The sequence below is a fragment of the Suricata suricatta genome, chromosome 4, assembly GCF_006229205.1.
Source record: "Suricata suricatta isolate VVHF042 chromosome 4, meerkat_22Aug2017_6uvM2_HiC, whole genome shotgun sequence".
In the NCBI taxonomy this organism is placed as follows: Eukaryota; Metazoa; Chordata; class Mammalia; order Carnivora; family Herpestidae; genus Suricata; species Suricata suricatta.
Window position 1 is genome coordinate 112,555,701 of NC_043703.1, and position 25,898 is coordinate 112,581,598.

General features: G+C 43.3%; 1 protein-coding gene across 4 annotated transcripts in view; it reads left to right on the plus strand.

The window, feature by feature from the left end:
- The window catches only part of ARHGAP25 (Rho GTPase activating protein 25), an 86,654-nt gene that overhangs the window by 11,135 nt on the left and 49,621 nt on the right, over nucleotides 1–25,898 (plus strand). The window contains exons 2-3 of one of the 4 annotated variants that reach the window (XM_029937505.1): nucleotides 7,145–7,194; nucleotides 7,753–7,981. The exons of the other annotated variants lie outside the window; for them this stretch is intronic. Of the exons in view, the coding sequence (XP_029793365.1) occupies nucleotides 7,145–7,194; nucleotides 7,753–7,981 (279 nt within the window). The remainder of the gene's footprint in view (nucleotides 1–7,144; nucleotides 7,195–7,752; nucleotides 7,982–25,898) is intronic. 4 annotated transcript variants of the gene reach the window in all.

The following is a 25,898-nucleotide window of genomic DNA, read 5'->3' on the forward strand; positions in this document are numbered from 1 at the left end:
ATTGGAGAAGTTCCTCAAACTTCCCTTCCTTTGGGGAGGAAAAGAGTGACTCTGGGCTGTGCATGGCCTGGGAGACCCTCCCCCATGACTGAGGAACCACTTCCTCCCGAGCTGCTAACCTCTGCCGCTGTTACATGTACCTCTGGCCACTGAAGTGAGGTTGAAAGTTGTTTGTTTGGGCCTCAGTGGAGTCATTGTTGAATGTCTGTGATCACTTACATGTGGGCTACAGCAGTAGGAGGCTAGTTTTCCCGGTGTACTGTAAGAATCCTACTAGTATGGCTTACCATTCATTTTTAGATCATTATTTTTAGATATAATTTTGAGGAACCAGCAGGACCTTTGAAATGAGAGTCCTGTCTTCCCTTAGCCTCGTTTCTGTTGTTGCAATCCAAGGGTTTTTGTGAGTGTGTTTTTCCCCTCTGACTTTCCTTCTGCATTGTTTTCTGTGTGCTTGGTCATTTAACTCAGATACCCATTTTGCTGGTGGGTGAAAAAAATCTCACCATGCACACAGCACAGCTGTGACGATAACGGGCACAGAGTATAGTTGTCACCCACTCTCTTCTCAGCTCAGTCTCTTTGTGTTGTGTCTGAAACCAACCTCCCTTCTCTCCGTTTGGTACTGACCTGTTCGTGAGCCAATCTGAGTCTGGAACACTCAGGTGTTCCAGAGATATGAGAGTCCTCAGTATGAAAACCAGGAAGGTCACCCTGGTCCTAGTGCTCTGTCTGAGAAAATGAAAGGTATTTTGAGACAATACAGCTATCATTGTGATAGGTGCTCTGTAGATCTATTGAATTGAGTTTCAGTGAGGTCATACAATTTAGGGTAAAAATGAAATTATGGGAAAAGTTCTTTAAACCTTGAATTGTCTTCTTTTTAGTGCCTATGGTCAGAAAAAGCCCTTCCAAATTCTTTTTTCAGCCAATCTGCATCTACTATACTAGCTTCCTCCAACTGTTTTTATGAAATATTTTATTCTTGCTCATACCTTCTCTGGAAGGATTGGAAACCACACCTGTTAGCCATATGGCTGAGTACTTCCTTCCGAATCACACAGAAAGTGCCTGCCCTGTGGGATCTCTACATCTGCCCCCTAGGACTGGCATTCTACTTTCTGGATTTTCTTTTCGACTCTACTCCTTCCCCCATCACCATGACCACCACCATCTCGTCTTGGAAGCCTTCCTGAATTGCCCATGTAGGATTAGTCTCTCCTGTTCTGTGAAATTGTACTGCTTTATTTATTGGACACCTGTTATGTGCTGGGTACTTTATGAGGCTTAGGAGAGAAGATAAAAAAAATTAAGATCTTGTTTTCAAGTAGTTCACAGTCTTCATAGAGAGACACTTGAAGGGAAGCAGAGTTCTCCCACTAATGAGAATAAGAAGTTCCTAAGCAAAGTAACTGCAATTGTGAGATTTTAAAAAGCTGACACAAGGCTAATTCTGTAACTACAGCTTCCTTGCCCCACTTGAACCACATCCTCTAAATATCAAAAGAGGCAAGTTTTCACTTTGTAATTCAAGTCTATTCTCTCCTTCCAAAAAAAAAAAAAAAAGACGAATCAAGTTTCTGACCCCCAAGCTGCCATTCTGACTAATTGCCAGTAGAGGGGGCCCGCAGACAGTGCACTTCTATAGGTAAACTTGGTTGTTTCTATGGTTTCTCTCCAGAAAGACCTAGTTTTAACCAATCTCTGGGCAGCACAACGCTGCCTTCAGATCTTAGCCTTCTATGGCCTGAAATGCTCAACATTATGATGAAAGCAATTGATATTTTAGTCACCTTTGTGTCTTTACAGACAAAAGGTGAGGTTCCAGATAAAAAGTGTTTCTTGAAAGAAAAAAAAAATCCCCATAAACCCACTCAACGAAGAAGCTAGACCTGAGGGTTAGGAGGGGAAGTTCTTTAAGAATTCAGCCCTTGACGTCACATAAGCTGGGATTTGATGTCCAGCTCAGCCTTTGATCACCTTTTTGACTTTGGGTAAGTACCTTTAATTTCACTGTGCCTCAGTTTTCTCATCTGAGAAATGGGGCCTGTAGTCCTGCCCACTTCACAGATTTGTTATAAGAATCAAATAATGTATGTACAAGTCACTTAGCACGATGCCTGGCAATAAAATGTTGTTTTTATTATTGGTAGTCTCTCTTCTTTGATGGCCTCATCTCCAATACTTTCTTCACCCACCTCAGCTGTTCCTAGTCATCAGTAAACGGTGTCATGTCCTATAAGTGTACCATCCCTGAAGGCTCACTCTCAGGTTTCCCAGGCTGTGGTGCCCAGTTCACCCCCTCCAGCAATTCTCTGACTTCAGTGAGCTGCCATTCCATTGGTTCTACTACTTTTCTACTATTAATCACCCATCATGGCTTCTTTGCTACAGATTCCTCACTCTGGTGATGTGGCCCTGCTGAACAGACACGCTTTGACCTTCTGCCTCTCTCCCACTGTTGTAACCATGGGGAAAATCCCCTGACCCCATTTAAACCCAACAACTCACCTTCTGGGTGCCTGTACCTGGGCAGCTGAACATCACTGGGGAGAATCAGACCACTGAGCTGCCTGGATTTATTTAAACTTGCTTTTATTTTAATGTTTATTCATTTTTTTTTTTTGAGACAGACAGACAGAGCATGAGTGGGGGAGGAGCAGAGAAAGAGGGAGACACAGAATCTGAAGCAGGCTCCAGGCTCTGAACTGTTAGCACAGAGCCCTATGTGGGCCTCAGACCCACAAACCATGAGATTATGACTTGAGTTGAAGTCAATACTTAACCGACTGAGCTGCCCAGGTGCCCCTGGATTTGCTTAAATTTGTAACCAATCATATCAGATGGATATTCAACAGAGATAAACAAGCTTATCATGCCTACCTAGTGAATTTACTTTTCTGTTCCCCAAACTGTTTTTCTTTTCTTTTTTTTTTGAAGTTTATTTTTTTATTTTGAGAGAGAGAGCAAGTAGGGTAGGGACAAGAGAGAGGGAGAGAGAGAGAATCCCAAGTAGACTCCACACTGTCAACACAGAGCCTGATGCAGGGCTCAAACTCACCAACCATGAGATCATGACTTGAGCTGAAATCAAGAGTCCGAGGCTTAACTGACTGAGCCACCCAGGTGCCCCTAAAACCTTTCTTACTCTCTTCAAGGACTTACTGCCTCCTCCTGCTTTGACCCTCACTTATATTTCATAGAGAAAGACACGGGCAGCTGTGTGAGAACCCTCTCTTCTTTCTACCACCGAATGCTTCTGGCTCCCCACACCGTCACCTCCAGCACTGACCCTTAGACCTGAACAATAGGGTCCCCATCTGGAGGCCGGATCTTGGAGAGTCCTGCTCTGGTCTGGCTCCAGCTGTGTCCTCCTTCATGGGGTGAGGTGCCTGGCCAAAGAGACATGCCCTATTTGCTTCTAGACCACATGGGGCTGTGAAAAGCCCTGCACAGTTGGCCAGAGCTGCTTCCAGGATTCGCATGAATGTTTTCCTGGGCCTCCCCAATGGTTGATTTCAGGGAGGCCCAGAACAGAGCTTGCGTGTTTGGGCTGACGTGTCCCTGGGCATGTGTGTGAGGGCCTCACTGTGAGAAATAGAGCTGGGGGTGGGGGGCAAGAAAGGGTGTGGTCTGCAGCACAGGACCTCCATTTGTACTCTCAAATGTCAGTGGTGGACCCGGGCATGTCTTATTTGTCAGTAATCTAATTAAGCATCAATGCACTCCACCCTACCAAGAAGGTCCTCATCAAAATAGCTAATATCTGGAAGCACCTGGGTGGCTCAGTCAGTTGGGTGTCTGATTCAGCTTAAGTCGTGGTCTCACAGTTTGTGAGTTCGAGCCTCACATTGGGCTGTGCTGACAGCTCGGAGCCTGGAGCCTGCTTCGGATTCTGTGGCTCCCTCTCTCTCTGCCTTTCCCCTGCTTGTGCTCTGTCTCTCTGTCTCTGAAAAGTAAATAAACATTAAGAATATTTGTTTAAAATAGCTACTATCTGTACCTTGGCAAGCCAACGGTAAACCAGCATTTGACATGGTCAGCCATTTTTTCCCAGAGATGCTGTCCAGGGTTCCCTGATAGAATACTCCCTGGCTTCCCTTTACCTCATTTGCCACTCTTTCTGAGTTTTGGTGATGGAGTCTCCTTCTCCACCAGACCTTCCAACTCCGAAGTGTCCCACGAAGAACTGGCTATATCATCTGAGGTGCCTGGAGCAAAATGAAAATGTGGAACCCCTAGTGCCAAATTATTAAGACTTTCAAGAGGGTGACAGCAGAGTATTAAACCAAGTACAAGGGATGGTCTAAGTGTGGGGCTCAGTAGGACTGCACAGGCTGTGTGTCTATGAACCCAGCCCTGGACTCATGTCTCAATTCCTTTGTCCTGTCTCTCCTCACTCACTGGGTGACCTCATCCCTTCCATGGCTTTAAATTCCATCTGCACTTTCACATGTCAGCCCTACCTCTCTGCTGGGTTCTAGACTCCTCACTACCTTTATCTGAGGTCTCCACCTGGAAGTGGGCTTCTCTCTCCCAACATGTCCAACACAGAATTCAGGACTGTCTCTTCCCACCCTCCCCCACAAAGTGCACCTACTTTAGTAAAGTCTCCACCCTTCACCATGTTGCACAGGCCGAAAACCTACAGTTCTCTTCTGTCTGACTTCTTATCTTCTACCTTGCATCTAATCCTCCAGGAAAAACTTTTGGATTCACCAAGTAATGCCTTCAATCTGATTATTTCCATACCTTGGATACTATAAACACATCATTTACATCACATCATCTACTGCAGTCATTTGCTAATTAGTCTTCCTCCCCTACTCTTGTCCTGTATCTTACATTCTCTGCTGCACCATGGCCAGATTCAATTTCTTAAAAGTAGAAGTCAGGTTATGTTATGTGTTCTTTGAATACCTTCAGTATGCATAGAATGAACTTCAATCTAAGGATCCCTGCCTGTGTGATCTGAACCCTGCTCCTGTCTCTCCATCCATCTACTACTGCTTGGCTCTTCTCACACTACCCTTTGGCCACACCTACCTTCTAGTTCCTTCAACATGGGTGCTCAAGGTTACTGCATGGCCGGTCTGCTGCTCTCTCTGAAGCATGCTCCCCCAGGTCTTACCATGGTCTTGCCTCTACCCCATTCAGTTTCAGTTCAGATATTGTCTCTCTGAAGTGGTCTTTCCTGAACACAGTATCTAATATGGCCCTCCTACTCCAGTCTGTCTTTATCCCAATATCTTATTTTGTTTTCTTTATAACCCTTTTTATACTTGAAATGATATTTATTTGTTTGTGTATCTGTGGCCTCCAACCTCCACTATACTGTAAGCTTTTTGAAGACAGAGCTTCATTTGTTTCGTACCCCTATACATTACCACTGCCAAGAACAGTGCCTGAAATACAGGTGATCAAAAGATGTTTGGGGGATACCTGGGGACTGGCCTGTGGCCAGCTTCCTTCCATCCAGTGAAATGAAGAAAGTTAAAATATGACTAATGCACGGGTTTTGTCCTGCCCTTATTACTGTTGAGCAGGAATTTGATCCAGAGAGACAATTGTGATTTTCTTGTGGAGACAGAAGTAGGACTTTTGGTGGCTAAAGCAAATTCCACATGTGGAAAGCATGTGGGTGACTGAGCATTCATCTGTTCTCGAGAGAGATCACAGGGCTCAGGCTGCTGAATAGGATCACAAGGGATACTTCTTGCCCTTATGATCAGTCTTCTTGATGACTGGGACTAAAGAGTGGCCAATGAATTCCTTTACCTCTGACTTGGGGGGCCAGGGAGCCATGTTTGGTAGCCTGCTTCCTTTCCTCTTCTCTTTAACTGAACACTAGTTCTCCTCCTTAGCATCCAGGGAGCTCCTAACTCAAGCACAAGACAGCTTCACCCAGGGAATGCAAGTATTAAAATTATACATTGGTGTTGTCATACAGTCAGTTAGTACAGGTGGATGGCTGAGCTAAGGAGTGAGGATGAGCAAGGGACAGGAGGAAAGAAAAGAAGATTGAGAGTAGAAGAGAGGTTCTAGTCTCTTATAATAACCCCAACTAGCACCTCTGTTCATCCTTCAAAGAGACAGAATCATCAGTCCAGTGGACTTCATTCTAGTCATCTCTCCCCATGCACCCCCTGTTCTACAACTGGCCAAAAGCCCCTCCTCAGGGCTGGCTGTGCGGTTGCATGCAGCCTCATGCTCAGAAGAGTTCCAAGTGTGCCTTAATGCTCTGCTGTTGCTGTCTTGAAAGTCAGTAACTTTTGAACAAGGGGCTCCGCATTTTCATTTTGCACTGGGCCCTGCAAATTATATAGTTGACATTCTTCCACTGTGTAAACTGGGAACTAGGTCCTCTTTGAGCCCACTCTTGACTTTAGGGCCTCTTGCTAAGACATCCAGCTCTGGGGTGGAAGCTCCCTACACCTCCTCTAAATCACTGCTCCTCAAACTTGGCTGCTTGCTGCAACTGCCTGGGGAGGTCTTTAAATTCTGCTGCTGGGGCACCTGGGTGGCTCAGTCACTTAAGCTTCCGACTTCAGTTCAGGTCATGATCTCACAGTTCATGTGTTTGAGCCTCGCATCGGGCTCTGTGCTGACAGCTCAAAGCCTGGAGCCTGCTTCAGATTCCGTGTCTCCCTCTTTCTCTGCTCCTCCCCTGCTCACACTTTTTCTTTCTCAAAAATAATAAACATTAAAAAAAATTTAAAAACCTCCGCTGCCTAGGTTCCCTCCCAGAGATACCAATTTAAGTGACAGAAATGTGGTCTAGGTATTTGGACTACTTACTATACGCTCCGAAGTGACTAGCTACATAGCATAGTTTGGGATCTACCGCCATGAGTACTTCCAAAGTGCAGGGCTAGCTGACACCTAACCCGCTCTCAGCACACAGTGCCTGAGGAGTGTCCTGGAAAGACTTGCTTTTGCAATAGTATTATACTCCGCTTCTCTTCCATGACATTCACCTGTACACAGTGTCTCTTCTGTCCCCAAAGGGGTTAAGGAATGCTCATCCTCAGTCAGAGCCCAGAAAAGGTGTGGCTCTGGCTCACACCCACCTGGGTGAGTTGGGGTGCTGGCTCAGCCCCGGCCACTCTTCCCACTCCCAGAAACCTTGCTGCTTCTCTGGCAGGGACTCCGGACAGGAACCAGAGGGAATGGGAACAGCCAGTGGAAACTCAGGTATGTCAACAGGGACTCACTGTGAAGGGTGAAGAGAAAAGGTGGAGGATACATAGTGTGAATAAATATGACTGAAGAATCCTATAGGCATTTGGCACATTCTAGAAGACAGTGGGAGGTTTCATATTCTTCAATTAGCATAGATTTACCCCCTGAATTTTTCCTTTTTGTTCCAAATGACTTCAGAGTGGCTTATGAATATGCATTTAATACTAACATCCTTATCAGGCCTGTATTCAGTGTCCTTCCCTTTGTGTCCTGGATTGGCTTTAGTAAGCTCACAACCTTCCCCAGATTGTAAGAAAAATTATATATGCACATGCGGATTCTCACAGAGATCTGTAATCTTACAAAGGCTAAAATCTTTGTTTCCAAGCATGGAAAAACATCTGAGTAAGGAACCTGTGACAATTAGGTATAATGTGATAGGCAAATGACTCCCACCCTCTGCCCTGCCCCTCCAGCCCAAAGGTGTTTTCTGGGTATTGTGCAAAGAGAGATGTGGAGGAAAAGATAAGGTTGACTGGGAAAACATCACATGGGTTTCTCTGTCCACAGTCTTCTCCTGACCTAGTCTTCCCGGCCCAGGCCAGTAGGAGGGCGACAACAGTTGGGAAATTCCTAGAATTGCTTCTTGTGGCTGAACTGCACGTCCTGGCCAGCCACAGGTCCGCATCCCGTCCGTTGACGGGTAAGCTGAAGCTAACTGTGGCCACCAGAGGGCAGCACGCCCAGCCAGGACAGGGATGGATCTGCAGGCGCAACCAGAACCCCGCAGCGGCCGCTGGTAAGCTGACCGGCGCCCCGCGGCCATTTCATAAGCTTCAAAATAACATGACCTTGGGTAGTAGATGATTGAATTTCACACACACACACACACACACACACACACACACACACACCCCACTTCTTGTGCTGGAGCTGGGATTTACTGTACTCTCTGAAATCTCACTTGGTCCTTCTGTCATAAAGGGTAGGTAGCAAAATTACCCCCCACATCCTGACCGCTCTAAGGTGTCACTTGGGACAGCCATTAAATATGCAGAACTTAGTGCGGTTCATGCAATCAGCTGTACAAACTGTGAAACATCTGTTCAGTAGCAATATAAAAACTGCAAACTATTGTTCAAGACAGAAGAGAAGAAACCAAAAAGAAAAACTATGAATTCCATTTCAAGGAGAGACCTGCCATTTCCGCTTCCTCCAAGTGACCCGACGCCCCCAGTCATTTATTTAACGTTAGGCTTGCAGAGGCTCAGCGGTATTGTTATCACTCCACCGATAAATATAATAGGCCTTCTTGGGGCTGTTTCCCAGCCCCCCTCTCAGAGGGTTTCCAACACAGTCTCCGTGGGCGGCCACGGGCTTGGCCTTTGTAACCCCGCCCCCTTGGGCAGGACTGATTGGAGCGGGAGAACAGCGGAGTCCAGCTGAGTCTCTGGTTTTTTCTCAACCTGAGGCTCGCAGAAAATGGGCATTTGGAACTGAGCCCTGCAAATCACAGGGTACTAGGAGGAAAACCCTTGAGCTCTATTAAGAGCTCAAAACTCACAAAATCTACCTTGATTTCTAGTCCTGAGCCATGTTTCCCCCCGCCTGAAATTTCCTTTGACTTTTTTTTTTTTTTTGGAAATAATATATCATCCTTAAAAAAGTATAGATAAATGCACACACAGTTTGTGTGTGTGTGTGTGTGTGTGTGTGTGTGTGTATCAACCTCAGCACAATTGCCATTTTGGGCTAAACAGTTCTTTATTGTGGAGGCTGCCCTGCACATTGTAGGGTAGTTACCAGCATCCCTGGCTAACATCCACTTGATGTTAGTAGTAGCCCTCCCAGTTGTAAAAGCAGAAATATTTCTAGACATTGCCTAATATTTCCTGGGGGGCAAAACTGTCCCTACCCAAGAACCAACTGACGTACTGACCTATCTATCTATGTATCTTGTCTGTCTATCTGAAACCAGTTTGATTCAGCATCTGTTTCTTGGAGCCAAAAAATTGTTGCATAAGACAATAAAAAAACATGGGGGGGAATTCTGTGAACTGCCCAAATCTGAATATAGCGAACTAGCAGCACAACTGGGACTGGGTATTAGGTCTCCTGAACGATCACTACCCAGTGGACAACCTACTGTTTTTCCACAAGAGAATCGCACCAACTCGCTTACCGTTATGCCATTCCTTACACTAAAAACCCAGGACTACTGGAATTAGGAGAATATGTTTATGGAAGGAGACACCCCGGGCTAGATCCCCTAACTTGTTTGGAACACCAAAATGAATTATCTGGATGAGGATCATGGTCAAACTTTTTCACAGGAGTGTGGGCTTGTTGCTGGGGATGGCATGTCATAACTTCTCCAGCCCCCATGAGAGGGATATGCTAAATGAAGGGCACGCCAACCCCCTTTGGGATCCTGATCCTTTACCAGCTAGAGAGGTTTAGCTCGACATGTTCTTTTCCCCCACATTCCCATGTTTTCTGAGGCCACTCACCTCACCCAAGTCACTGTGGGATGGTAGAGATAACTGTTTTTTACATTCAGGACTCATATTAGCTATGGAAACTTTTGAAGGTCAAAAGGAGGTGAGAATGCCACGTAGTTCTGTGTAACAAGCATGCAACAAATTTGAGCAGATGAAAAGAATTATTTTGAAGTTGACATCTAGTAAAATTTATTCATTATGGTCTGCGTTCTACGACTTTTGGCAATTGCCTGGAGTCCTGTGACCACCACAAAATCAAGATACCAAAGAGTTCCATCTTCGAAGAGAATCTCCTCCTATTGTCTCTTCTAAGTCAACTCCTCTTCACCAGCTCTAGGCCTAGGCAACCACTCATCTGTTCTCTGTCCTGCTTGCTTTTCCAAAATATCTTATAAATAGAATCATGCATATGTAGCTTTTGGAGCCTGATTTCTTTTACTCAGCAGAATGCAGATTCATTCATGTTACTTCTTCTCTCAATACTTTTGTTTTTATTGCTGAGTAGTATTCCACTCTATGGATGTGGCCATTTGTCAGTTGAAAGACATTAGGGTTGCTTCTAATTTTGGGGGATATGAATAAGCTCTTTTAAATATGTATCTATAGATTTTGGTGTGAACATGTCTCGTATCTCTTGGGCAACCTTTGAGTAGTGGTACTGCTGGGTTATATGCTAAATGTATGTTTAATTTAACTCTGTAAGAAACTGCCAAATTGTTTTCCAAAGTAGCTCTGCCATTTTGTGTTCCCATCAGTTATGAATGAAGATTCTAGTTGCTTTTCATCCTTACCAGTCCTTGATATTGTTATTTTGTTTTAAAATTTTATTTTATTCTACAGGTGCCTGGGTGGCTTAGTGGGTTAAGTGTCTGACTTTGGCTCAGGTCATGAACTTGCAGTTCTTGAGTTCGAGCCCCATGTTGGGCTCTTGTGCTGACACCTCAGAGCTTGGCACCTGCTTCAGGTTCTGTCTCCCATTTTCTTCCCATCTCCCACTCATACTTGGTCTCTCTCTCAAAAAATAAATTAAAAAATTTTTTTAATTTTATTTTAGTTATTCTAATATGTTTATAGTGGCATTTCATTATGGTTTTACTTTATCTTTATCTAATGACTAATGATGTTTAGCATCTTTTCACTTGAAGTGTCTGCCCAAATATTGTGTCCATTTTAAAAATTGATTTGTTTGTTTTCTTATTGTTGAGTTTTGAGAGTTCTTTATATTATTCTGGATACAACTGCTTTGTCAAGTATGTGATCTGCAAATGTTTTCTCCCAATATGTGGCTTGCTTTTCATTCTATTAGTACCTTCATAGAGAAAAAGGTTTTAATTTTGATGAAGTCCAATGTCAGATTTTTCTTCTATAGATTGTATTTTTAATTCAAGAGTTTTTGGTAATCTCAATCCAGGATATTCTGTGGATATCAAAAATTATTCATAAATGTTATGAATTCTTTGAGTCTCTCATTCAACTCCTGCCTGCAATGGTCTGCACACATTTTCTTTCATTTTTCTTCTCCATCACTGCCCACGTGAACACACCCACACACTTAAGGCTTACAAACACAGATTTCCTGTGTCACTCAGAACCCTCAACCCACCCTTTCCAGGCTTCCTCCCAAAGATCACAGAAGTCACATTTTCCAAAGTATGTTTTTTAATCACGGAGGGGAAAGTCTTGGAAATTTGGAGTGGTCAGTGTTATGTTTATGGTCGAACACTCCAGAATATTATTTTGGATCCTTTTTCTCAAAATTGTGCAAGTAGAAATGGTATTCTGGAAACTCATCCCTCCCCCCACAAAACACACCCATTCTGCTGTAACAAAGTCAAGCTATAGATCAATGGATTTTAATGTTCGGTCAATTAGTTAGCTATGTTTATTTGTTTTTTAAAACATGCCCATATATTCAAAAGGACAGATGCTTTCAGGGACTGCTTTTAAGTCTGGATACAGTGCCCTCCCACTTAGGTCCCATGAGAAGTCAGTCATTTCACAGTTGATACAATAAAGGAATGCCCGGAAAGAGAAGGAGAGGGGAAAGGGTGGAGTTAAAAGTGTAGAGGAGGAAAAATATGATTCATTCCTGAGCACATGAAGCCAGTCCTTTCTTCCATTTTTGTATTCACATGAATACAGTCTGTAGTATTTCTATTCTAAACGTGCTTCATGCCGGTTTATTATAAGACATGTCAGTTATTTTAGGTTTGATAAATCTCCAGTTAGTGTCTACCTTGAGTTGAGTGAAATTATTGCCTTAAAATAAACTCAGCCCAAATACAACAAGTTATTTTTCATCTTGAAAAGGTCTCTTATGCTATAAGGTGTTCCAGGCCAGAGGGACTCTGCAAGTGAATCCTGCCTGTCACGGTGTCAGTCACCAAGTCACCCATTCATGGTTCCCCTTCTTCCATTTCCTGTTTGTCCATTTGTGCTTCCTCCTTCTTCAGCTTCTGCGCCCAGAACTCCAAAGCTTAGTTCATCCTTCAGTGATCAGTGGCTAAAAGCAAACGAATGGATAAAGAAAAAAGAAAGAACAAAAAAAAAAAAGAAAAGAAAAAAGAAAGAATGATATTCTTCTTGTTCTTCCGTGGACAACAAGAGACTTGGTACAGAGGCTGTGAGAACCTTCTAATGTGGCCAAACTCAAAGAGATCTATCAGGGCAAAGGTCTGTGTCTGACCACCAAGAAAGCTCGGGTCAGACAGACGCACTATGGTTGCTCACAGATACATACAAAATAAATCCTAACATTTTTGTGAGGACCTTGGGTGATAAACGAGACGCCCCACTAAACCATTTTCTTTTCAGACAGTTGATAAAATTTGACAGCTTTGAAGAGGAAATGACTGCAGGATGTCGGTAGCAGAAGCACAGGGGAAATGCTGCACTCGGCAAGCCTAACTCGAGTACTGTGAAATATACCCTCAAATGGATAGAAACGCCGGTAAAGGACATCATTTTATAAAAAAGTAAAATCTCAGTAATTTCTCACAACCAAGACATGGACATTGATATTTTTCTGATTGACTTTGTTTCATGAATTTTAGAATAATTTCTCCCGTCAAACTCTAAGATTTTTTTTTTTATCAGCATTGCAACATGTCACTGCAATGAAGATTTTCATCCATTCAACAGCCCTCAATCATATGACACAGTAGTGCAGAAATGTTCTGCTGTGTCACTTTCTGTTTCTTTGACCTGCCTCACCTGTACTTCTTCGTCTTTCCTTACACAGCCCAAACAACAAACACTGTATCTAATCTTCAAGAATGTTGGAATCTTCCAATCTTTGGGTATTGACTTTTCAGGAACATAGAGTTATCTCTCAATCCCCTCCTATGGGCTTTAGATATACATTCTTTACCGCTGAAGAAATATTCTTCTGTTATTGATAATTAACTTTCTAATATAAATCAGGATTGAACTTTATCAAGTGTAATTTCAGAATCTTTTGAAAATGTATTGACTTATTGATATAATGAAATTACAAGATCATTAGAATAGTTTTTCTAATATTGAAGTACTTTCACATTTCCTGGTGTTTTCTAGACACTTGGGATACATGAGCGACAAAAAAGGCAACTCTCTAAATTTGTGGAGTTTATGGTCTATTTAAAATGATTTTTATAAAATGAGTGGAATTACTCTATTTTTCTATGCAGAGACTGTTTTTGTTTTTCAGTCCTCCCATTGGGTTTTGTGTATGTGTGCACACACGTGTGTATGCGTGTGCATGTGTGTATGTGTGTGTGCATGGCAACTAATATACATAGTTCTTGATCTTTCCTTTTAAGTTTACCGAGGTACAAGGTTTTATGGTGCAATGCCATAAAATTCTTCCACTGTCAGTATACAGTTCGACGACTTTTAGTAAATTTATAGTGCTGTGTAGCAATCACCACAAACCTGTTTTAGAACACTTTCGTCACCCCGGGAACTTTCCTCCTGCCCATATGCAGTCCGTCCCTGCCCTCAAACTGGATGGACTCTGGATTGTTTCCAGTTTGACCATTAAGAATAATGCTGCTGGGGGCATTTACATTCGAGAAATGTGCTTTCGCTTCTTCAGGAGTTGATTCCTAGAAGTGGAATTGCTGGGCCCTGTGATAAGCTTACACTGTAACTTTTTAAAAAGCATCCAGTGTAGGGAGAGTGGCTCCACTTCTGGAAACTTCCTTTTTTTCTCCTGGTGATGCTCCCAGAGGAGTTGAAAAAGTGTCCCTTACTCTCACTGGTACAGTGACCCAGTTCAGGAGCCAGCAGGATGGGGCCATCACTTTTTCTCTGGCTGGACTTTCAGCCCTTGGGGTAAGCTGGAAATGACATGCCCCAGCCAGGCTTCTGGTCACTGAGCACTTCCTGAAGTGGCTCTTGGGGTGTCCATGGCTCCCCGTCTCGAAGACCAGTGCCCGTCTCAGGAGTCGGTGCAGATGCTTCCCAGGACCTTCCTTTCTGCGCGGGCGGCTCTTCCTCCACTTCTACTGCATTGCCTGTTGGGCAGCCCTGCCTTCCTGAGTCTTACAGAAACACCCTTTCCCCCAAATAGCAGGCAGACAGCATTCTTCTTTACTTTCACTTTCTATTTAAAACATTTTTTTAACATTTATTTTTGAGAGACACAGAGAGAGAGATCATGAGCAGGGGAGAGGCAGAGAGAGAGAAACACACAGAATCTGAAGCAGGCTTCAGGCTCTGAGCTGCCAGCACAGAGCCTGATGTGGGGCTCGAACCCACGAACTGTGAGATCATGACCTGAACCGAAGTCAGATGCTCAATCAACTGAGCCACCCAGTAGGTACCCCTACTTTTGCTTTCATTTTACATTCTCCCATATTGTTACTGAATAATTTTTTGGTCATTTCAGTGAAGATTTGGAAATGGGTCTGTTAGGCCATGAGGTTAAACCGCCTGAAACTCTAGGTGGTTCTTCCTTCGGGGCTCCCTCAGAGCATCCCCTGGGCTCCCTTTGGCCTTCGCACTGCCTCTTCTCTTTCCCCAGGGCCTGCTCCTGCTTAGCCCCAAAGAACATGTTCAGATTTATGGTTCCTGTGATGGCTGACAGCTTCCAGCCATACTGATCCCTTTCCTTCCCTGAGTGCTTTCTCTTATTCTTTCCCAGATAATGAAGCCCTCATTTCTGCTGCCCTTTGCTCCAACTTAAAACTTTGCATGCATTGTGGTATTCATAGAAACTGCCCATGAACAGAGAAGAGAAGAATTTGGGGTCAAGGAGGACTTAGCAAGCTTCTGGTTAAACCACCTCACATTGTATATGTAGCAATGAAGCTCTTCAGAAGTTCTTCTCATTAATGATAATAATAAAGCAAATCTATACTTACTTTCCATTTCATAAAGGATCACGTATATATTGTATCCTGCTGGCAAATAATCCCATGAGTCAGGGCAGGGTCTGTTCCCAGGATGACATAGCTCCTGAAATGTTCTATTTCAAAACTTTTGGAATTCACTCTGGTTTAGATTATATAAATTCTTCCTAACATTGGGAAAGAGTTTCCTTAGTGATTTCTCTCTCTTGATTCAGTTTAGTCTTAAAATTTTCATTTTGGGAGACTCAGCCCAAACGTCATTGAAGAGAAAGCTAACAGAGCTATTACAAATGATTTTTGTTTTCTTTATTTACAAAAATGACAGCAAAGAGAAGACAAAAAGACTCCCCATACTCCCACCTCTCAGGAAAATAACCTTTAACTCTACACCAGTCTGGTGCGACTCTTGCTATGACAATTTTCTGTGCTATACCACATTTGTGTTTATAATTTTCCTATGCTACCCTGTGGGTGTACATGGGTGTGCATGTGAATTTTTTTTTTAACAAAACGGAGTCACCTTTTATGTACTATTTGGAACAAGTGATTTTTAACCCAACAATATATAACCCACATGATTTTAACCCTATAAAGCATCGTCTTTAGGTCTACGTAGTATTTTACTTTATGGGCATACCATACTTCCTCCGACTGATTCCGTGTCGTTGGACTTTTAGTGTTTACATTTTTTAAACAATGGTGCTGTAGAGAATATCCTTATAAATAAACCTAATACACATACATTATTATCTTCTTAACTCAGTTTCTAGGTTTCCTTGGTTGAAAGAGCGTGGATGTGTTTGCAGGTTTTGTTTGATATGTAAGGTCTGGTTTAGAGTCAGAGAGATATATCCAGAAGATGATGGGTCCATAATATTTGGGAGCTAAGATATTGCTACAGAAGAAATCGACCACACAGCTCTGTTGAACTGTCAGTCCCTGATTAACAGTCACAGTAGCTTTTGTCTTTGTGCTTCCTGCTCTGTATTATCACTGACTTCTCAGGGGATCGTCTTTAGCTTAATAATGAAAGTCACAAACACTCTACCCAGGGACATGCCATGCCACCTGTGTTTGGATAAAATCGCCCAGATTATGTCTTTTGCCAATTCCATTTTTCTTAATCAGTTAAATAAATGCATTGTTAGAGGCCTGTGTTCTTGATATCAGATCCAGAGTCCTACCTGAGTTGACAAATTAAGTTAGACTTGTCTTGCCTAAAATGGGATTACAATGCAAATCAGGTGCCTGATGGATGTTTTACAGGTAACCAGAAAACATTTAGAGTTGGAAATGCATTCAAGATGCTGCTTTATTTTCATCCTCTGATTTTATAAGTGAGGAAACAAAGGCTTAGGAAGGCCAAGAGAATTACACAGATAATTTGTGTCTGAGCTAGAACTTGAACCCAGGTCTTGTGAGGCCCCATCGGATACACCTTCTCTACCCTATGTTGCCTGCCTTTCAACCCCACGGCTAGGGGAGCAAAGATCAAGCAGGCCATCTATCATGCTGCAGTGGCGGCCTACGGACTATCACTTTTTCCAACTTCCGTCATTGCAAACACTGATAAGCAGTCACTGCTTTCTTCCCACTGAGCCTGTACTAAGCCTCAGAAGTCCCAGACATCCCCCCTCGTCAGAAGGAATTGCTATACAAGATGGAGTCTCTCTGGTATCCTTACCACAGCTGTTTTTCAAGGTGGGGCTGTCCATTCCTCCTCCCCTTATGCTGGGGAAGTGTGTGTGTGTGTGTGTGTGTGTGTGTGTGTGTGTGTGTACACATGTGCACATATACATGTGAACACACACACATGCACCCACCATCACCACCACTAACAGTTCCGGTAAAAGTTGACTTTATGGGAGATATGATCCATAACTGGAAGTATCAGGAATCCCTCTTCTCCCCCTTCATTAAGTGATAAGTGACAGCATAGCGGAATGGAGGGGCAGGGTCTGTCCGGGAAGAATGTGTCCATGTGTGGTACAACATCTGGGTAGGATCATTCTGCTGTGCTCAGAAGAATAACTAACAGGTCTGGGAATGCAGGCCTGGGAAAATGAGCAAGTTGAAGTTCAGGGCAATAGTTTATGTTTGGGGGAAAAAAAAGCCCAATAGAATATACGTTTGAAAACTTAATAGAATCTTGAAAAAGATTTCTTATTATATACACATTTCAAACACCAATATAGAGAGTAAGTTCAGTAAACTCCTCTGTATGTCCATTACTGAAATTAAAGTTATCGAGATTTTATCACATTTCCTTTAACTATCTCTTTCTTTTCTTTGCTTTGCTGAGACATTTTAGAGCAATTCCCTAATGCTCTAATTTGTAATGTAATTTTATTCCTCATCCTTAAGTATACATCTTTTAAAAATATGGACATTTTTGGGGTGCCTGGGTGGCTCAGGCATTTAAACCTCCAACTCTTCATCTCGGCTCAGGTCATGATCTCACAGTTCGTGAGTTTGTGCCCCATGCCAGGCTCTACACTGATGGCATGGAGTCTGCTTGGGATTCTGTCTCTCCTCTCTGCCCCTCCCGTGTTTGTGCTTTCTCTTTCTCTCTTTCTCTTGCAAAACAAATAAATAAACTTAAAAAAATATATGGACATTTTCTTTCCTAACAACATTGATTAACTGATCACACCTAGCAAAACTCATTAATAATTTTTTTGGTATCATCTATCCTCTATCCATAATCTAATTGCCTCAGTTTTTAATCGAATCTTTTTTTTTATCAAGTTGTAGAATAAGAGAAACATAGCATGACTTGTATGCCAGGCCCATCCCACTGCAAGAATTGTTCATTGTTCCCATCCTTAGTAGGACTGCAAAGTTAAAAATCACTGAAGACCAGGTGAAGGTTCTAGGAACGGAATGGAGTGACATCTATAGGATGGGTAGCCCTGGGCTTGGTTATGGGTGCCAGTCTTGAGCATTGGATCGCTGCCGTGAAACACTGGAGCCCTAGAATTCATCTGGGCTTATAAAATACAAATACATCAAACATTTGAATGTGCTATTTACTTACGAATGCTAGTGACTAAGCAAAACTTTTAACTAGAAAAAATGATTAGCAGTGACAATAGAAGGATCAATAGTTCTCCTAAGTCCCTTTCTTGCTTTAGCACACCATGTGAGCAACCAGCAGATTTGCTGCGCTAATTGTCCCACAGTCCTACATGACGCAAAGTCCTTTCTTACGTTAACGTCTGGGAAGGCAGTTGGCTTCTGTACGCAAACAGCCACGTTGTCAACCCAAGATACATTTACCACCTGATTGCCAAATCTCAACTTCACCTTGTGCTGAGGAAGAGGCAGTCCCGGCAGTGCTGAGTAGGAAGCATTCACAATTCTGCAAGCATCTTGTTATTACACTTGGCTTCCTGTTATGCAAAGATAGAAAAGGAGGGGGATCTTAAACTATTGCAATGGATGGAGACACACACCCACAAGAGGCAACTGCACTCTGAATTCCTACAAAACATACAAGGTCCAAGGACCAGAGGGGTGGCCCTGGGTTGAGAGCATTTGTAAGTGCAAGGAGACCTTGCAAGCCTGAGACACAGGAAGCCACTTTTATCCCTCCCTTCCCCCTCTCTCGGCCCCACCTCCTTCTCTGACACCACGCCCTGTTCTTCTCTCACTCACTCTCTCTCTCTGCTTCATATTGCTACTGAGACCACATTTTTAACCTCTTCCTGCAAAAGACAGTGATCTGGCCTAAGTGTCTTTCCAAAACAGAATTTGCCTTTTTTAGGTTGAAATGCTTACTTGTCAAAAGGCAGGGGCACCTGGGTGGCTCAGTTGGTTGTTCATTGTCCAACTCTTGATTTCAGCTCAGGTCATGAGCTCATGGTTTGTGGGTTCGAGGCCCATGTCAGGCTCTGCACTGAAGGCATGGAGCCTGCTTGAGATTCTCTCCCCCTCCCAAATAAATAAATAAACTTTAAAAAAATTTTTGAAATGAAGGACATGTCTACAAACTATAGAGCATGGGAAAATTAAACCTACCCAGCTCCTGAGAATGGAGTCAGGCATTCAGAAAACAATCTTTAGAGATTTCTTTGAATTAGGTTAGGTCAGTTTGTCTCATTTCAGGTGCAGAGAGAAATCCCCTTGGCTGTCCTCATCTTATGCCTTGTGGCTTTTGGCAGGTGGCAAAGTTTTTCATGCTAAAGTTAAAAATGAAGCTTAGGCTTAAAAGAAGAATCTAGGAGGGTAATCACAGGATACATTTTTCCTGAAATTGAAATGCCAGGTTTGAAAGTGAAAAGATTTTAAAAGTTTCCCATGTTCCCTGAATGGTGGATTCTTTAAAATGGAAGGCAGTTCACCTTGGAAAGAGAAAAGAGAAAAGGAATAAAAAAAAGTGAGCCTGGAGCTTCTGACGTTAAAAGACCTTTCTTCTAGGAGGGCCGTCTTTCTCAAAGTGTGGTAACCGCACAGGTGTGTGTGTGTGTGTGTGTGTGTGTGTGCACGCGCATGCATTTCACGTGGTTTGCATGGCATTCCAGCAGCTCCCTCCTCAGCCTGGGTGACCACCAGCTGTGAACTGAGGTGTGGGCCCGAGTGCAGGGCTGGCCTGGGTTAGCTTCTCCCTCCTGTACCTCAGTCACATTGGGCTTTGGTCAGAATCCTTAGGTCTCTTCAAATGAGCTTGGGCAGAGACCTGGCGACACATGGCTGGACCACCTAATCCATCCGTCTTCCCGTCAGGATGTCAGCACAGCCTCAGTGATGGGCTTGAGCTTTCAATACCATTTTTTGTGACTGTTTTCTCAAGACCTGTTGAGGCTTACAGAGCCTACAGTGGTCAGCAGCACAAAATTGTTTATGCAGAATATTGAGGCAAGATGGATAGAGGCTGAAGCAGGTGTCTCACGTGAAGAGCTAGGAATAGTGCCTTTGCTCCCTTGTCCAGAGCAAGGGTAGCACTGTCTCTTCTTCACTTCTCACTTACCGTTGGACCCAGTGAACTGGTACACATTGGTTTTCAATTTAGGTGCTTCTCTTTACCACTAGAACACATGCTTCATGTGGGCAGTGTAGTCTCCATATGGACATCGGGCTTTGAAGTCCAATTTCTAACAGTATAACTGGAACCATTCATTTCACTTCTGTGAGCTTCAGCTCCTTATCTGTTAGACAGAGATGATCCTGTCTATAAGACAGTCATGGTGGTGCCTATAAAGTGTTAGCATGAGCATTAAATGAAACATAAAGTGTTTGCATTGTGGCTGGCACGTGGTAAATGTTCAATAAATATAGCACTCTAGATGCACATCATTATAAGATCAGGCTTTCTATCTTCTATTGGCCCACTCTGCTGAAGTGGGCACATGTGAACGCATCTAGAAATCCCAAGAACAGGTAAACTGGCTAATATTTATTACATACATACAATACCTGATACTGGCTTGGTTTTCATTCTAAAATGTTTATTTCACTTAACAAATATTTTTTTGGAAACTTCATTTAACCAGATGCTCTTCTAGGAGGTGTGTTTAGATTGGTGAAGAAACTGGTAAAACCGCTGGCTCCTGGGAACCTACTTGTTGATGGTTGAGCTTTGATTCCATTTTCTTCATCAGTGCTACTCTTCTCTCATTCTACTTTTACCAGAAAGAAAGCCTCAACTAGATGCTAATCTCCCCTTAAGACTTCTTGATTCGTGACTAATTATGAACCTCCCTATTTTATACAAGGAGAGTGGGACATGGCTGAAGTCATCAAGAATTAGGACTGAGACTAGGGCAGCCATCGGCCACAGAGGGTGGTGACACATCTGTGTGTGAGGGTGCACAGTAAATATTTGAAATCCTACAAGTCTCAACCCTAATTTAGAGGTTTTCCTCTAATTTTTAAACCCTGCCCATTACCCAGCACTGCGCCCTGCTCATAAGAAATGCCCAATAAAATTTTCTGATTGGTTCATTAAAGATATGAGAGAAAGATAGGATGCTTTGTTGTTAAAAATCCAAGCTATGAATCTTTTATTTGAACATTATTCAATATTATTTTCTCTCCATAACTCTCTCTCTCTCTCTCTCTCACACACACACACACACACACACACACACACACACACACCCCTGTCTCATGCACACATGCACACATATACCTCTCTACTTTCTTCATGCCTCCCAGTTAACTTTTCTGCACCAGACACTGTAAGGTTCCTGAAATGAAGAAGACTTGGTTCTTGCACTCAAGAATCTCTATAGCTCCAGCAACTTATCGCCTGCAGACATGAGATAAAAGCACAAAGATGTTTATCCCTGAGGCCATGGGGCCTCCAGCTTATCTTTGTAGTCAAATATACCTTTCAGAGGTATATACCTTTCTGAGACCAGAAACTCAAATACTTCTTTAAGAAGAACCTCTAGCTTTTGAATGGTGCTTTATATCCTTAAATGACCTCTTGCAGAACATATAACGTTGTGTAAGTGTGAACTGTACAAAAGCTTTGACAGAAAGGGTGAATAGGGCTGAAACCCACTGGTGTTCCTCTCATCAAGCTATCACCCTTGTGTGTGGCTGAATCCATCCTCCCAGAAATAGAGGAACCTATTTCTCCACTCAAAGGGACCATCTGCTCCCCAAAGACTGCTCCTGGCCCAGGGATGTGAAATGGGCCTGAACTGGCCCTGGGTTTTGCTTGGCACAGAACAACAGCCCCTCTCCTCTCATTTTGCCCTTCCAGGGAGTAGCCCTTGCTCCATCCCCAAACTCTTGGTGATAATGGATTTTCTTGTTGCACTTCCTTTTCCCCAAACTCTCTTTAAAGTCCCAAGGAAAACCTTTTTCTGTCTCGTACCTAAGTTTATCTCCATAGGCTTAATTTAAAAACATGTCCCTCTGTGCTAGTGTCCTGGTCCTGTGTGCCCAGCCTTTTTTTTTTTTTTTTGGTTTCTGAACATATGCTGTGCTACTTTTCAGATCTGAGATTTTTCATGTCATTCCAATCTCCTGGCATTCGCTCTCCCTCTAACCTCTTTCTTAATCTGCAGGCTTTACCGGTGAACACCAGAGCCCTGGGGAAGTCTACAGCTCTTGGTCCAGACTTGCATCTAACCATGCCAGGAACTGGATTCCCCTGCCTGTTCAAACCCACTTTGTAATCTGGCCTCCTTCCCTGCCTCTACGACCAGATCTCCCAGACCCATGAGCGATTTGGGGACAGGGTTGTGTCTGGTTGGTCTTCTATCCCAGAGCTGGACATGATTCCTGGTGCACACCACATGCTCAGCCAATGTATGTCACGTGAACAGGTGGAGGAGGCTACCTTAGTCCAGGTAACCCCAAAGCTCACACAAGTCTTTGCCTCCCACTCCTTGTTTGGCCAGATGCTGAGGTCTAGTGGTTCACCTCACAACTGCCTCTCCTATTCTGTCTTTCTCCTCTGTAGCTCCTGGATTTGCACCTGGAATGTTGGCGGATGCTAGTCTTCCCTTTTTCCTTTTCTCCTTCCCTCTCTCTTTTTCCATTCATCCCTTCTTTCATCTCCGTCTTTTCTTCCACTTAACATAAAATTGAGTCAGTTTTAATAATAACTTTAATTTAATGCCCACATTCTAAGAAGCAGACAGTGGTTTGGGCCTGTCTACCTATCATTATTCATTCTTATAGACAAGCCACCTGCCTGTTTATATCATTATCACAATTTCACAGAGGAGGAAACTGATCCTCAGAGATCGAATATGACTCATCCAAAGCTACATATATGGAAGCCTGTGCCCTCTGCTTTCTCTTTGGCAGGCACTGTGTTAGCTGCTGGGGACACAAAGATAAGCAAGGCCAAATGAAGTGCCCCTATGTCCTTAGAGTATATGTGAGGAGGGAAAACAGAGTAAGAGAAAGAACCAGCCTGGATGAGAAGTATTTTGATGGACATGTGTCCCCATTTAAGAGAGAACAGAGCCTGGGGAGTGACTGCATCTGACAGGAAGGCTTCTTTTGGGAGATGTGGCCTAAAGTAAGTCTTGAAGGATGAACAAGAGCTTTCCAAAGGTCAGATTAGGGGTGGTTGGAGATGGGAAGGGAGAATATTTCAGCAAAGAGGATATCATATTGTGGCAAATGAAGTGCAGTGTGTGTGTGGAGAAGGAACAGGAAATGTTGGAGGAAAAACACGGACTCTGAACTCCTGGTAGAGAGTTTAGTCCACAAATTTTATGATGAAGGGGTTGGAGAGTCCTCAGAGGCTTTAGGCAAGAGAATAACATGAGAAGATTTGTGTTTTAGAAGGACCATGTCATAGATAATGTCACCAATGGACTAGAGGTGAAACTGGTAGGAGAGGAGACACATTAAGAACTATTGTGGAAATCCAGAAAGAGAATAGAAGGGTCCACAAAATCCATGAGGGAGGTGAGTAGAGAGGAAGGCTGGATCAGAGCCAGGGAATTGTTGGTTGTGGGGACTGTGGAATGGGGCAGTTTTCTGGTTTAGTTGACTATCTGGAAAGACATCACTCACAACACATCGTGGAGATCAGGGCAGGTAAAGCAGGTTTGGGTGTGTTTGTGGGTTCAAGGCAAAGGGAATGGTGGAGGTAAGGAGGGGAAGGTGATACATTTACTAGCAACATGGTGACCTTGAGATTCCTACCGAGGTGCTTGCAGGCAATTGGATAGATGGGTCTGCAGCTCAAGAGAGGGTTTCTGCGGGGGTGAAGCATGTATATTCTACTCCCTTCTCAAAGCCATTTAAACATGGTTCTCAGATTAATGCACTGCTCATATCAACATATTGAGAAAATATCGAGCTTTGAATAAATTATTAGCATCTTACCCATAGATTCAAAGCCATCTAAAATAGAATATAACTGAAGCAGGGGTTGAGACCAGATTAGAAGAAATATCTCAAAAGTTGACCGTAAAAGATTTTGTGATTGAGTTTCGGGGGGGTGAGGTTAGGGATCAGAAGATGGGAAGATGAAGAAAGGAAGCGCTAATGCTTCCCAAGATGACTTTCTGTTTATATTTATGTCTTGAATTTTCTCTTGCTCTGACTTGAGGAGAGAGAGTAGCTAACTTCTACTGCAGAAACATCATGTGGCCCTTCCTCCATTTCTCTTTTCTTTTCTGTGCCCTCCCATAACTTCAGCATACACAGCACTATTACATAAGTCATCTATATTTTCTCATGCACCTCCCTTGCCAAGGTACATGAAGTCGCTCCGTATTACCTCTCAGATCAAGGCTGAGTTCCTCACTCAGGCACCTGAAGCCACTTCTTCTCAGGGACCTCTAGCTTGATTTTCTATTTGGTGAAATGCTGCCCCACCATTTATAGTCCATTTTTGTCTCATGCTTAGTAATATAAGGCTCAGATTCCAGAAAATGCTGACCACTAGAACTTACTGTGATGATGGAAATGTTCTCTATCTGTGTCATCCAATACTGTAGCCATGAGCCACGTGGGGCTACTGAGCACTTGAAAGGTAGCTGGTGTGACTGAGGAACTAAATTTAATATATTTTAATTCATTTGCCTGTACATAGCCACTCACAGAAAGTGGATACTGTTTTTGCTAGCACAGTATTAGGGGCTTCTTCTTTCTCTCTCTCTCTCTACTAAAGTAAGAGTATGTTTCTGATTTTATGGAAGCTCTCATTTCCCACTTCCCCAGAGTTTTCTGTAAATGCTTAGCAACTGCCTTCTGACTTCCTGCCTTGCCTTGTCTGTCTGCAGCCCCTTCTCCAGCCCACAGCCTGGCTCAGATCTCCTTCCCTCAGGGCTGGGAGCATGCACTCAGTGTGCAATGACTGGCTCACAAGCAAAGTTTATCACAGTTTTTATTTTCATTATGAGAAACAGCTCCTTTAATAGTAACAGATTTCTTTGTTTACTTTATCTGGGAACAAGTCACACCCACAAAGAAGAGACACTGTTCACAGGAGCTAACAAGGAAATTTAGCCAAAAACAAGTCAAACTTAAAGCCCACCAGGATTCCTTCCCTGATATTTAAATCATCTCATGATAAGTCTGGTTGGTGAGCAGTGCTGAAGGCCAAGGTGAGAGATAGCTCTGACATGGGACAGAAAGCTCCCTTCGCCTTAGCCACTGGCTCATTGGAGCCCTAGCCTACTTCTAGCCTTATGGAGGCTTGTACAGAGCTATCCACATTCGAACTGTGGTGTGTAGTCATACCACTCACAATGAGGATAAAAACAGGTACTCAAGAAGCATTGGGTGAATGTGTGGGTGAATGGTATCATTTCTGTAATATAAAAGATGGTTAGTCAAGGTCTTGACCATATGCAGGCAGACAAGGCGGCTGCCTACCAGGCACAAGGGCATCAAAGTCCCTGTTGGCCAGGTCTGAGAACATAAGCTCTCCATCCCTCTTCTTGCCTTTACCAGGCCATTCTATAATACACAGATATTTTTAGGGGATGTTTTGTTTTCATGTGTTTCATTTTGTCATTGTTTTTGCCACAACAGAGCATAAAAAATTTCACAGAACTAACCACAGATTAATATCCCAGCAACTAAGTTCTCTGCTGAGTTAATTCTCTCCAATTTTAGTGTCTTTTTGGTTTCTGTTTCCTCCATCCCACTCCTTCAATGCTGTTGGAGACCTTTGGTTTCTCCCATAGTGGTTCTAACAATTTATTTAGGTCTCTGGGAGTGGCTCAGGATGCCTGAATCCTTCTAACCATCATGCGACATCTGCTTGTTTCTTTCCTTTCTTGGGCTGGCTTTATATGATGACATCAGTTCAGAAGCAAACTAAAGCCTCCTTGTTATGCTCCCTGTTAGGAAGGTGGTCCTCCCTCCCAAGTCTGATGCTGCTTCAGGTGAATGGTCACATTGGGCTAGGTTATGCTGAAGCTATTAAGCTAAAGGAGAACACCCCCCTCTCCCT